Source organism: Coffea arabica, chromosome 2c (assembly GCF_036785885.1).
Source record: "Coffea arabica cultivar ET-39 chromosome 2c, Coffea Arabica ET-39 HiFi, whole genome shotgun sequence".
Lineage (NCBI taxonomy): Eukaryota > Viridiplantae > Streptophyta > Magnoliopsida > Gentianales > Rubiaceae > Coffea > Coffea arabica.
Window position 1 is genome coordinate 12,292,080 of NC_092312.1, and position 12,911 is coordinate 12,304,990.

General features: G+C 33.2%; 2 protein-coding genes across 7 annotated transcripts; both read right to left on the reverse strand.

The window, feature by feature from the left end:
• Positions 1–6,424: 6,424 nt before the first annotated feature.
• Positions 6,425–7,832, reverse strand: LOC140004506 (uncharacterized). Of its 2 annotated transcripts, none has more exons than XM_072074414.1 (3): positions 7,673–7,832; positions 7,029–7,567; positions 6,425–6,915 (listed from the first exon to the last, which is right to left on the reverse strand). In XM_072074414.1, exon 2 carries the CDS (start codon positions 7,494–7,496, stop codon positions 7,029–7,031), a length of 468 nt encoding a protein of 155 aa, XP_071930515.1. In that variant the 5' UTR covers positions 7,497–7,567; positions 7,673–7,832; the 3' UTR covers positions 6,425–6,915. The 2 variants fall into 2 exon arrangements, with proteins under 2 accessions (XP_071930515.1, XP_071930514.1); XM_072074413.1 differs by having other exon boundaries at positions 6,573–6,736; positions 7,673–7,807.
• A 337-nt stretch (positions 7,833–8,169) lies between these two features.
• On the reverse strand, positions 8,170–12,643 carry LOC113726068 (uncharacterized). 5 transcript variants are annotated; one of them, XM_072074410.1, is made up of 9 exons: positions 12,340–12,643; positions 11,885–12,012; positions 11,318–11,365; positions 11,113–11,226; positions 10,006–10,074; positions 9,863–9,919; positions 9,571–9,714; positions 8,712–8,792; positions 8,170–8,625 (listed from the first exon to the last, which is right to left on the reverse strand). In XM_072074410.1, the coding sequence occupies exons 1-9, from the start codon at positions 12,518–12,520 to the stop codon at positions 8,560–8,562; spliced, it is 888 nt and encodes a 295-aa protein (XP_071930511.1). In that variant the 5' UTR covers positions 12,521–12,643; the 3' UTR covers positions 8,170–8,559. The 5 variants fall into 5 exon arrangements, 4 of the variants coding, with proteins under 4 accessions (XP_071930511.1, XP_027105374.2, XP_071930512.1 ...); XR_011839004.1 differs by having other exon boundaries at positions 8,480–8,625; positions 9,533–9,714; XM_027249573.2 differs by lacking the exon at positions 8,712–8,792 and having other exon boundaries at positions 8,170–8,444.
• Positions 12,644–12,911: the final 268 nt, after the last annotated feature.

The following is a 12,911-nucleotide window of genomic DNA, read 5'->3' on the forward strand; positions in this document are numbered from 1 at the left end:
ATGAAGGATTGGTAGTGAATGAGTAGTGAGATGGAGACCAGTGTTATATATAGAGAGTGATATTAAGAGAAAGATTAGGAGGGAGTTGTTAGGAAAATTGGTAATGGACAAAGAGGGTCACTGTTTAGGTGATAGCGGCAGTGCAATACAATGAGCCGATTTGTAGAAGAAAACCGTGGAAGCAGATTTTTTTGAAGGATGTAGACTGTAGAATACTTATGACTGAATGAGCTATACCAACTGTATAAAAATTACTAAAGATCTGGCAATGTCTCTATTGACACGTATAACAGCATTCTAGAAATTTTTAAGTGTACTTCTCTAAATTCTAACGCTCCAAAGTAGAAGTACTCATTATCATTGCGAATTGTAAGAAAAAAACTTATTCTATTGTTGATTTGATCCTAGACCAATTGTGTGTTCTTAACCTACATGACAATGGCATCTTGATTTCCATTACAGAACTCACATGAAGGCAATCTCAACATTTTTTCATATGCATCTTGTCATTTTTTAGTTCTTAGTTTCTTGGGCAACTTGTCATTATCATATATCTAGCATGTACTGCAAATCAAGGAGAGTTTTAATGTAAGACGTGCTTTTTACCTCTCTAATTGTGCATTTGTCTCATTTACTTATCATAGTTTAATTTCCACGAACTAGTAATTAGAATTGTATACTTTCGGTCAATAAGCTTTCAGTCAAGACTACTACTATACAAATTAGGCATAACGTGTTTGAACCTATGTTTATACTACAGTCTACCACATATTTTTTTGGGTGTTAGGCGTATGTTTTGAGTATGTTTTGTAGCTAATCGCTTCAATCAACTAGTTCGCAGACATTTATAATTTGATCAAGGGAGACAATAGATGTTGTTCGAGGGGCTAAATTAACATGTAGCCCCAAAACTGGTATAGGTGGTTTCTGTTTTCTCATTGGCTCTCATCGTTCTAAATTATGGGATTTTCTTTATATTTTCGCACCTGCAACCAAGAAGATTTTAGTTGCTTGAGCAATGGTTCATCAAATTCGGCAAGAATACGAATACAGCTGATACCTACGCTACAGCCGACTATCCTGTCTTGAGAGGTTAAGATGTGGCAATTTCCTCAAGATTTGTTGTGGTGAGAAACGAAGGGTTGGTTGGAACGGTTTAACCAAGTTGAGAAACTTTAGGGGCCTTGTTCCAAGACGGAGAAACTTTTGGGGCGCGTCATGTAGAAGGCTCAAGAAGCTGGAAGGCCACGAGTCAGACGACGTTTGACTCTGTCAATGAGTAGTTTTCAGTGCTAGAAATCTTTCAGCGGAAGAAAAGAAAATTAAGCACTATTACCGGTTTGGCCACGTTTTCTTTTGCACTTTCTTGAGGAAACAGAAAATTCACTTCAACCACCAAATATTTAAAGGTTAAATTCTTTCTTTTAGACTCACTGAAAATTAAGCACTATTACTGGTTTGGCCCCGTTTTCTTTTGCACTTTCTTGAGGAAACAGAAAATTCACCTCAACCACCAAATATTTAAAGGTTAAATTCTTTCTTTTAGACTCACTTCAACCACCATCTATATATATATAAATTTGAGAAGGGTTTTTTAGCAACAAGTCTCCACGCATCTGCTTACTACCAATTCAATTTTTCTAGCATTTCACATTTAATTTAATTTAATTTATAAAATATATTTCTCTTAACTTCCACATCTACTCTTCACATTTGATATTGTTGGTTACTTTTTAAAATCATTCCATTTTAAATCGTTGGTTAATGTGCATGTTATCCTATATGAACTTCAACCGATCACGTTTCCGATTGCCTTGCGTTATTTATGATTCTATAACAATTAAAACTTCTATAAGACCATAAGAAGAGATAACAAATATAATATCCTTTCATGCTTTCTTATTAATTTAAATAAGTATGATTATTTACACTCTATTTTTGTTATTCACACTTCAATAATCATTTTGATCATATAATTTTCAGTAATTAGACTATATGATAAAACAAATGATGGAATTGCAAATAATAAAAAATTAAGTGCAAATAACATTTTCTTAAGTAAGAAGTGGCTCCCATGCCTTTCTAATTTAAAAAAGTAGTGGGGCCGCCTATATAGAAATTTGGTTTGAAGTTTATTAGTGGGAGGGTAAATAAAAAGAAAACATTGCCAAACTTAGTAAAAGTAAAAAAGTAAATGATAATATTTTATCTTTAAACTTAGTAATCCTAAGTAAAAGGGCAAAATTAAATAGAAAACAAAAAGGAAATAATGTCATGGACTTAAAAAATCAATAATGGTACCATTCATGAAATCCAAATTATGAAATCACTAAATAAAAAACAAAGTACTTTTAGCCTTTTAATGTCGAAATTTTTTTAAAATATTCATTTTTGATTAAAAAATTATGATAATAACAACACCAATTCTACCAAAAATTTTTAAAAAAATAATATTATAGTTTAAGAGAAAGATATAGAACATTCAACCATAAAATGCTACTTAATTTGTATATATCTGGCCCAAATTTGACATTAGATTTGAATAAGAGTGCAAAACTCAAACACTAAAGATAACTTTTGGTATCATTAATTATTTTATGTATTCTTATTGCTCTCTTCATATGTAAATATGTATTTGCCATGTTAAAATATAAATATATATATATATATATATTGATTGCAGTACTTGAGAATATTATAGATATTATCAGTTTTTCATTTTCATTTTAAATACTAATAATTGCAACCATTGCAATTAATTTTTAATTTTATATTTGCATTATGATAGGTAAAGTTAAATATATTGGGTCGCAGAGATATGAATTTAAAAGTTAGGTATAGGGGGAGGAGCGAGGGAAGAAAATGGTGAGGTGTTGAAAAGTAGCAGGAAAGGTTGAAGAACAAATATGGGTTACAAGAATGGGCAAAAAAGGGAGAGAAGAAGAAAGGGGATTGCAGGAATATGACAGAGATGACAAAAAAAAAAAATAATAGAGAGGGTGGTACCATGATAGAAGATATGAAAGTCGTAGAAGGCATCTGATGACTAACTGGCGAATAAAAGAAGAGGGAAATGATGAATTTTTAATAATTTTGAAAACTCTAAAAGCACATATTACGGAGAATTTTTTTTTTAAAAAAATATACGTTAAAGTTTATGAAAAATGCTAATCTAAATGCAATCAATAATTTTAGGGGTACAAGATAGGAGAAAGATTTTTTTTTCTAAAAATGAAAGAAAATAAATTGGTTATAATTTATTTTTTTATATTATAAGTTTTGATATATGGGTATAATATAATATATTTTGTCGGATATTGGTAAATTGACTTTTTTTTAGAAAACTCTTCTCACCTTACCACCCAACCTAACCCTCTCATTAAATGCGTTAACAATTCTTTTATCATGTAAATCATTATATATTAATTTTTTTCCCAAGATATTAAGCATACACTTCTTTAAAATTTTTAGTCTATATATATTTATTATTTTGTACCACAATATATAAAATATTATTTTGATTTGAAATACAACCCGTACTAGTATATTTAAAGGTTAAACTTCTTTCTTTTAGACTTTGTAACCGGCAAGATAGAGGGGAAGGGTTGGGTTGGATGGTAAAAAAAGAAAAATTATGAGTAGGAGATTATGAATTCAAAATTAAACTTGTGTTTCACCAAAAAAAAAAAAAACCAAAAAGCAAAAAGGGTCTGATATCATCAAGGAACCAATTCTCGTGTTTCACTTTACACTTATGTTCAAGTCACTTTAGAAAATTCATCCAACTAATTGTGTCTATATAGTTCAATCATAGTAGTATTTATTAAGGTTATTTGGAAATTAAACTTGCTTTTTGTCGATATCAAAATCTAATAGTAGTTTAGTTATCTATATCTATATAAATTTGAAAAGGGATTTTTAGCAACAAACCTCCATGCATCTTCCCACTATCAATTTCATTTTTCTAGCATTTCACATTTAATTTAATTTATAAAATATATTCCTCTCAACTTCCACATCTACTTTTCACATTTGAAATTGTTTGTTACTTTTTAAAATAATTTCATTTCAAATTGTTGGTTAATGTACATGTTATCTTATTTGAACTTCAACCCATCACTTTTCCGATTGTCTTGCGTTATTTATGATTCTATAACAATTAAAACTTCTATAAGACTATAAGAAGAGATAACAAATATAACATCCTTTCATACTTTCTTATTAATTTAAATAAGTAAGATTATTTACACTCCAGTTTTGTTATTCACACTTCAATAATCATTTTGATCATATAATTTTCATTAATTAGACTATATGATAAAATAAATAGTGGAATTGCAAATAATAAAAAATGAAGTGCAAATAGCATTTTCTTAAGTAAGTAGTGGCTCCACTTATATAGGAGTTTGGTTTGAAATTTATTAGTGAGAGGGTAAATAAAAAGAAAACATTGCCAAACTTAGTAAAAGTAAAAAAGTAAATGATAATATTTTATCTTTTAACTTAGTAATCCTAAGTAAAAGGCTAAAATTAAATAAAAAATAAAAAGGAAATAATGTCGTGGATTTAAAAAATCAAGAATAGTACCATTCATGAAATCCAAATTATGAAATCACTAAATAAAAAACAAAGTACTACTAGCCTTTTAATGTGGATTTTTTTTAAATATTCATTTTTGATAAAAAAAATAATGATAATAACAACACCAATTCTACCAAAATTTTTTTAAAAAGTAACATCATAGTTTAAGAGAGAGATATAGAACATTCAACCCTAAAATACTACTTAATTTGTATACGTCTAGCCCAAATTTGACATTAGACTTGAATAAGAGTACAAAACCCAAACACTAAGGATAACTTTTGGTATTATTAATTATTTTATGTATTCTTATTGCTGTCTTCATATGTAAATATGTATTTGCTATGCTAAATATATATATATTGATTGTAATACTTGAGGAGAGAGAAGAATGGGGGAATGTAGGGATATGACAGAGATAATAAAAAAATAATAATAACAGAAAGAGTGGTACCATGATAGAAGATATGAAAGTCGTAGGAGGCATCTGATGATTAGCTGGCATATAAGAGAAGAGGGAAATGATGGTGATTTTTAATTATGAAGATTTTTTTTAAAATATACATTAAAATTTATGAGAAATGATAATCTAAATGCAGTCAACAATTTTAGGGGCACAAGATAGAAGAAAGATTTTTTTTTTCTAAAAATGGAAGAAAATAAATTGGCTATAATTTATTTTTTTATATTATAAGTTTTGATATATGTATATAACATAATATGTTTTGTCGGATATTGATAAATTGACTTTTTTTTAGAAAACTCTTCTTACCTTACCACCCAACCTAACCCTCTCATTAAATGCATTAACAATTCTTTTATCATGTAAATCATTATAGATTAATTTTTTTTTTCAAAATATTAAGCATACACTTCTTTAAAATTTTTAGTATATATATATATATATTATTCTATACCACAATATATAAATATATATAATATTATTTTCATTTGAAATATAATTCCGTCTATAGCAAGGGTCAAAATACTAGTATAACAAGTTTGTGAAACTTGAATGGGTCTTTTGGGAGTTGAGTTGACGACAGAAAAGAAAAGAAGAGAAATATTAGTTACCAGAGAAAATAAAAGATGAGAAAAAAAGTGAAGGTACTTTAATATTATTTGGGAGTTTATGAAAGAAATGAGATGATTTTGGATATAGATGTTATTAAAATTTTAGTTCATAAGTCATTCAAGGATAAAGTTGGTATTTTAAAAAATTATACAAAATTTTCTCTCAACTTTCCATCCAAATTCGGCCATAAATGGGCGGAAAACATTTTGGCTTTAGAAGGAAAACGAAATCTGTCCAACCCTTTTGTCTTCACGGTTTCTCCCAAACGACAGAAATTAAAAAGTATCCGTCCAAAACGACAGAAGATCACACTAGTGGTCTTGTTTTGAAAACAAAGCAAAAATTGATGCTGAACACATTTTTCAATTATTTTTTATCTCATATATATATCAAATTATTACATTAATTTTTTTATAAAAAATTCAGAAAATGCAATCCAAACATGGACCCTTCTTTTAGCCACAACCTTGACTAGTTCCGCTTATTTAGATAATAGGATGGTATTATTCTCAAGAAACCCAAAGAATGTGAAGGAGAAATCACAAGAGAATTTGGTGATTCTTCCGCTGTTCGAGGAAAAAAATAGAGAGAATCGCTTTTTATGATCTTGTACTGCGTTTTTTTTTAAGGAAAAAAAAAAGATTTTTATTGATGATAAGCACTAAGCAATGACAACTACACACAAGGGAACAACTGACTGTTCACAGACCATCCAAAAATCTAGCACAACTGATCCAGTGAGGGCCCTGTCGTAGTGCCAATCCACAATTCTCCTTGCATCCTGGAATTTTTGTCCCTAGTTCTGACCACATTCTACACCATATCAATGATGGAATTCATAATCCCAGTAGCAGTTGTATATTTAGCTTGAAAAACCTCACAGCATTCCTAGCACTCCACAGTTTATAGACTGTAATTGCAAAGGTTACCCTTTTAAACTGATGCCTAAATGAGTTGGATGCCCAAGTTATCTCTTCCTCCCACTTTCCCAAGCTTCTGGAAACTAAGCACATATCCAAACAGCTTTCAAAGGAAAATGAAGAATGGCAGACGCTCAACAGAGTTTAACAAATTTTCCTGCTGAATTTTCCAAAGGAAATACTTCCATTCAACTAAAGTAGATGATTGGCAAAAAATTGATCAAGTAATTGCAATTTCTTCGTTCCATAATACTATCTAGGGATTAACATAACAACTGCAAGTGACAGCACAAGCAAAGCCAGATGTTGCTGCTTGATAACAATTCCCAATTTCAAGTCCTGCTCAATATAGATTAGCGACAATAAAAGTCAAAATACACAATAACACCCAAAGGTACGTTGTTGGTCTCACAATATCCACAAATGATGATGATGATAAAACAGAAATTTACCTACAAAGTGTGCTCTGGTACAGGATCCCAGAACAGAAGGGCAAACAACAATAGATTTGGTACAAGAATTGGAATCAAGGGATGAACATTGCTCCCAAGTCGTTTCCTTCTCAATCTTTTCCTCACATATTCTCTCTTCTCAGCATCACCCCACTGAGCTTCCTCCACTCCTTTAGCAAGGATGATCGGTGGGGGCAGCTGAAACGGGCATTTGGACCTCCAAGAAGTCCGGGGAAGACCCAATCTGGAGACCTTGTTGAGGAAAAGAGAGATAGCCCATTTGAGATGCAGAGATGGGAAAGTGGAGGAGGGTTTGGTGCACAGAATTGGCGGGTAGTCCCAGTGGATGTAGCAGGGAACTTGGGTGGCTATGAAGAATTGAGAATGGAGGGGTGGTGTGGTTGTGGGGTCGGTTATGATATGGGTCAAAGCATGGATTCTTTGTTCCCATGTCGTGTCTTCTTCCATTTTCTTGGCATCATTGGGGTCCTCTCTGCGTTTGTTTGCTGGATCGTTTCTATCATCTGTTACTGATAGGCCTAGAAGAAGAAGACAGCAAATTAAAGGATTGAAGGGAGGGGAAAAACAGAAAAAAGAAAAATAAGAAAGATTGAGCGAGAGATGGATTCAGTGAAATTGCATACAAGGGTCTGAAAAATCAGAGTATCCATAATTTCTTCCCCCAATTCTTTGGATCTTCCTTTCTGGTTCAAGTGCAAAACGTCGCAAGGATGGAGTTAATCGTGCGAATCCATTTGTGCGAAGGATAAAAAGGCGAACAGAAGAGATGTTACTTGATATGATTGATAACTAGGATTAGACCAAACATATATTCTACTTTTTTTTTTTAAAAATTTTTTTTAATCCTCTCACCCCCCCCTCCTTACGTCGTTCTCATTTTTAATTGTGACAGAATTTGAATTCTGAGGCAAAAAATGATAATAATTAAAAACAAAATAGGCACGGTGGCCTTTTGTCAGCTCTTTCCTTCATTTATATGCGTATGTTCTCGTCATATCCCCAATCCTTGGCCCCAAAAATCCCTATTCATGCCCACATTTCCTCGTTCCTTGATTTTACAAAAGCAAAAATCTTTAATCTCCACGCGACATTAAAGTAAATGATAGCAGAAACAAGACAATGGCCACAAAAACCAGAATAACATTTGACACTTCCACATTTCTTCCAAGTGGATCTTTGACTCTGATGCCTAACGAATGAAAAACTTCGCAGACATACCAAATCTAAGAAGTCACTTTGTTAAACATTAGTGGAATTGACTTGATGCACCCCTGAAAAGAGGGTGGCATTACAGCGAGGAAACATATCCATTTAGCTGATGCACAGAAAGGGAAGTTATAATCGTTCCAACTCTTATGTTGATGCAGTAGCTACCACAACCCTTTCTGTCTGCAACTGTATCAGGAGAATTAAACTTTCTTGAGTAAGGATTTTGATGAAGAGCGTGCCAGCTCCCTTCAAGACTGAAGAGCATGCCAACTTGTGTTCAATAGAAGAGATTCATCCCAACTTATATAAAACGTGATGAAAATAACATGCAGATGCTTAATATTGGAAAGGTGACCAATGCTGAAGCCTGCATTGTTTCAGATGAGTAGATTAACAAATTACATGTCTACAACGCACCGTCAAACTTGAAAACATAGAAGCAAAATGAACTACCAGAAAAAACACCACTTCGTCGTTAGCAAGAACTGCAGTAAACTCATTCCTCAACATTGACTGCTTGATACAACCTTGCAACTAAATAATACACGTGTTAAGATCATCCAAAAATCCCTCCCAGTCAGTCTACTGCAAGAAATTAAGCCATTAGTCTGTCCAAAATGCGCCACTGTTCGTGTATAGCAAGTGGACATGAAAAGAGTACAAGCAGAAAATCAGCTTGAGAACCAGCCAAATCACTTGATTTCAAGCCACTTACATCAATCAAAGAGAATAAATGAAATCTTGTGAGGAAATGTCGATTGTAATGGTTTTTAACACAATTCATTTTGATAGTACTCCAAGTCCAAGTCACAGCAAGTTCACCACGTATACTTGAGCAAGAAAGCAGGCTTTGTACAAAACAGGATCAAAAGAAAAATAATTTACGATGAGTGATATCAAGAGAGCAAAAACTGTGTCTCAAGGTGCCAAACCATCCATTACTATCAGTAGCCGAATACTAAGAGGCAAAACAAAAGCAAAGATCCAACATTATTGGCCTGACTTGCAAGTTCGCAGGAAAAGAATTTTCTTTATGGTTGATTGATACTTCATTGGTAACCACCATCCAAAATCAGATCTAAAAAGAAAGGGAAAAGAAAAAAAAACCAGATAGCAGGGGGGGGGGGGGGGGAGGGGGGAGATCAGCAATCAGTATATGAAACACGAGACGGAAAAATAGAGGAAGAACTAGTTTCTTAGAAAATGCAAAGTGACAAATTATCTCATAAAAATTATAATTCTTCATTAATTTGAAAATTACTTAAAAGTTTTACCTCAAAAAATCTATAGGGAAGAAGGGGGCAGAGCATACCCAGTGATGGTAATATTCTACTGTTGAAAAGGTTCTCCGCAGATGATGTGGAGCCCTCTCCAAAACGGACCTTCCTGTGGCTATATATGGGTCTAGAATCCCCTTGAGCATTTCAAGGCGTTCAGCAAATAAACTTCTCACAAACTACAACAGTAAAGGTCATTAGGTTCTTGTATTGTTCAAAGTATGCAAGAAAATCATGAATAAGAGATCTTGCCAACATTCACTGGTTTGATAGTACATTATTCACTAGTAATAAATCAGAGCAAGGTGTAAAATATAGAATCGCAACCTTCACAAATGGACATCTTGCGGTCCTCAGCTGCCTTCTAACCTTCAATGCCCTCACCTGAATATAAAAGTTTGAAACAAGTCAAATATGAGTTGAGTAATTTGTCAACATTGGTACAAAACTTGAACTGCAGTGAGAGACACCTGTGTCATTTGAACAGCTTGTTCAAGTTGCTGAATTTGAATCCACTGTTCAGATACAATATCAGCCATCTGTACGCACAAAAGAAAAAGTTGAGAGTTAGTTATTTACACTTCTGATTAAATGAAACTGATGCTGAGCAACATAAACATTATCATCAAATACAAAACATGGGATAATCCAAGTTCGGAACTACATTTTTTCTCATAGTTAGATGTTGTTCCCTTTTCACTCTAATATTTCAACAAACAATCCTCTAAGAACTGGCATATCCTTTAGATGATACCACCATATAAGTCATAGCTGATAATGCCACACTCCACTAAAACATGCAAGAAACAAAACTTTAACAAACAGAAAAGGACCAGCTGCATACTCCACAGATATCTCAATAAGAAGACGAAATTTTTTTTCAGTATGAATACAACCAAAACAAATGATTACTCATCATTCTTCCTCTCAAGAAAGACATGAAAATACCAGCAACCAAAGACAAACCATGTACAACTTTTTCATTTTACTGCTGTAGTCAATTCCATCTAATCTCTTTGAAGGATGTTGTTACATTTCCACAGGGAAAATTAAAGACAAAAGTTTTAAAGTTTAATTTAGTTAATAAGACATATCTTTTTCCCCTAACAGACCAGAGAGATAGCTATCAGTAATGAGCATCAGATCTATGAATAAAAGTTCTCTGCCACAATCAGGCTTTACTTGATATTCATATCGAGCAACTTCTCTACTACTACTTTCTTTCTCTTACCTTATAGATCCTAAACTTCTACACCTAATAACGAGCCACCACAACTAGAGAGGAGGCCCTTCGTGTTATTACAAACTTACAACAAAATGAATTTTATGGTGCCAAAAAAGAACAGTTTGAGAAGGAAAGATACAGAGTATGTATGCTGACTATAAATACATTATTTTCAGATGGAACTCAGAAGTAATATTTTTTACGCCAGATGTTTTCTGTCTTCTAGACAATAAACATAACAAACTCACAAGTTTTGAAGAAAATAGGCATTATTTAGGTAATTCCTAGAGTAGTTCCCACAGTAAATCTTCAGTAAGTAACTAGATCATCAATGACATTACATACCACTGACCTTTTCCGCTTTTGATGTAACTGCATTTAATCTCTTTTCAGCATCATGTACTCTATGCTCAAGCGTGTGGATCTCAAAATTGTTTCTCCTTGAGACAGACCAAAGAAGTTTAAGCTGGAAAATCACCAATTCTACTCTTTATACATGTTCAACAATTGAACAAATTACTTATTTGGAAAACATAAGTGGATTTAAAATTCCATGCCTCTCCTTCAAGAGCAGAAAGCTTTTCCTTTGCATGTGAGGAAACATCCTGCAATCAAATCAGATATCTAATCATGTATTTATCATCATCTTTCAGCAAGTACTTTTCCCATTTTATTCAACGTTTCATTTAAAAGGGTAAGAAAAGTTTCTATTTTCTTCTGCCACAAATCATTATCTCAGTCTTGACAATCATGTGCAGTTTAACAACGTACAATGACTAGATGCATATTAACCACATCAACATCGTACTACCAAATGGATGAACAGCTAACAAGAACTATGCTCAGAACAAGAAAATTAACCTGTAAAAAACAACGGAAAATGTGCAGGCAGAAAAAAGAGACCATAGTTGCTGTCAACTACCTCATCATTCCCTATGACAGGTCTCTCCCTCAAACACAAATTTCTGCCCCGGGGGGGGGGGGGGGGAAGTGTTGTTCCATATAAAGAACTAAATGATTTTTGTCTGAGACCAACTAATTTGTTGATTACTAGCAAAAACACACTTGTCCGTTCAAAAAACACCGAGTGCAGCAACTTGTCAAGCTTGTAATAGAGGACCAACCTCAAAGCTTTTTAAAGCAGTCTTTAGAAGATCTATCTCAAGGTTCAAGTCCTCAATTTTCTTCTCACATTCTCTGGCATGTAGACCTTTAGCATTCAAATCCTGGGAGCTTTTCACAAGTGCAGACTCTGCATTGATACTACCACATTGTCAAGATTCTCTTTGTCCAATGAATGCGTCGCTGTCAGTCAATAAGAGTACTAGTACTAGAGACAAAATGCAAAAATCTATCCCATCCACATAATAATCTTATTTATCATGTTCCTCCTGACAGAAACAATGGTTAAAATTGTTCGAGCCACATATTTCAGAAGAAAGGAGAGAAATTCACAGGATTAAAATCTTATTAACACATCCTAAGATTGGTTCATTTAGCAAATACATAAAATCTAAAATGACTAAATTCAAATTCTTCGGAATACCGTCTGGTGATGAATAGAGTTTAAAGAAGTGACCTAATTGAGCGAGCTTAAACTGGGCTTCCTTGACTTCGCAGAATAGAGAGTCGCATGTCGTCGGCGAGTCTCCGGACAAAGCAGTCCGAGTGCTGACTTGAGAAGTCAAAGCCGTCGTTGATTCGAGGAATGAGACAAGAGGCGTGAACGTAGCCACAAACAAAGCTAAGAGAATCGACATTCCAATCCTACTACCGCTTTCAGCTTTTGCTCTTTAGAAGTTTGAGTCGTACGAGGAAAGATTTGATCGTCACTTGTCAGATGACCCCTCCCTAACTAAACTAACTACTACTTTCAACCGTTACAACGAGTCGGGTTATTTAGAGATAAAATATGAAAGAAAAGAACAAAATTTACGAAGCTAAGCCGAAGCGTATTAAAATATATCTGGGAGCATAATTCCATTTTTAGCATTTCTCTTTAAATATTGGACATCTTGTTGATCTTCAAATGCACAAAATTCACGCTAATTCCCCCTTCTTCTTCTTCTTCATTTTTTTTTGGGCACCTTGTTTTGGTAAATATGAAAGCTACTGTTTCTTTTCTTTAACAGTTTTAGAGGAAAATTCATT

Coding starts and splice junctions, on each gene's coding strand:
- LOC140004506 (XM_072074414.1), bottom strand. CDS start 7,496: ATGGAAGAAGACACGACATGGGAACAAAGAATCCATGCTTTGACCCAT.
- LOC113726068 (XM_072074410.1), bottom strand. CDS start 12,520: ATGTCGATTCTCTTAGCTTTGTTTGTGGCTACGTTCACGCCTCTTGTC. Junction 12,013..12,339: donor GTTTAAGCTCGCTCAATTAG/GTCACTTCTTTA, acceptor GTATCAATGCAG/AGTCTGCACTTGTGAAAAGC. Junction 8,626..8,711: donor ACGAAGTGGTGTTTTTTCTG/GTAGTTCATTTT, acceptor GAAACAATGCAG/GCTTCAGCATTGGTCACCTT.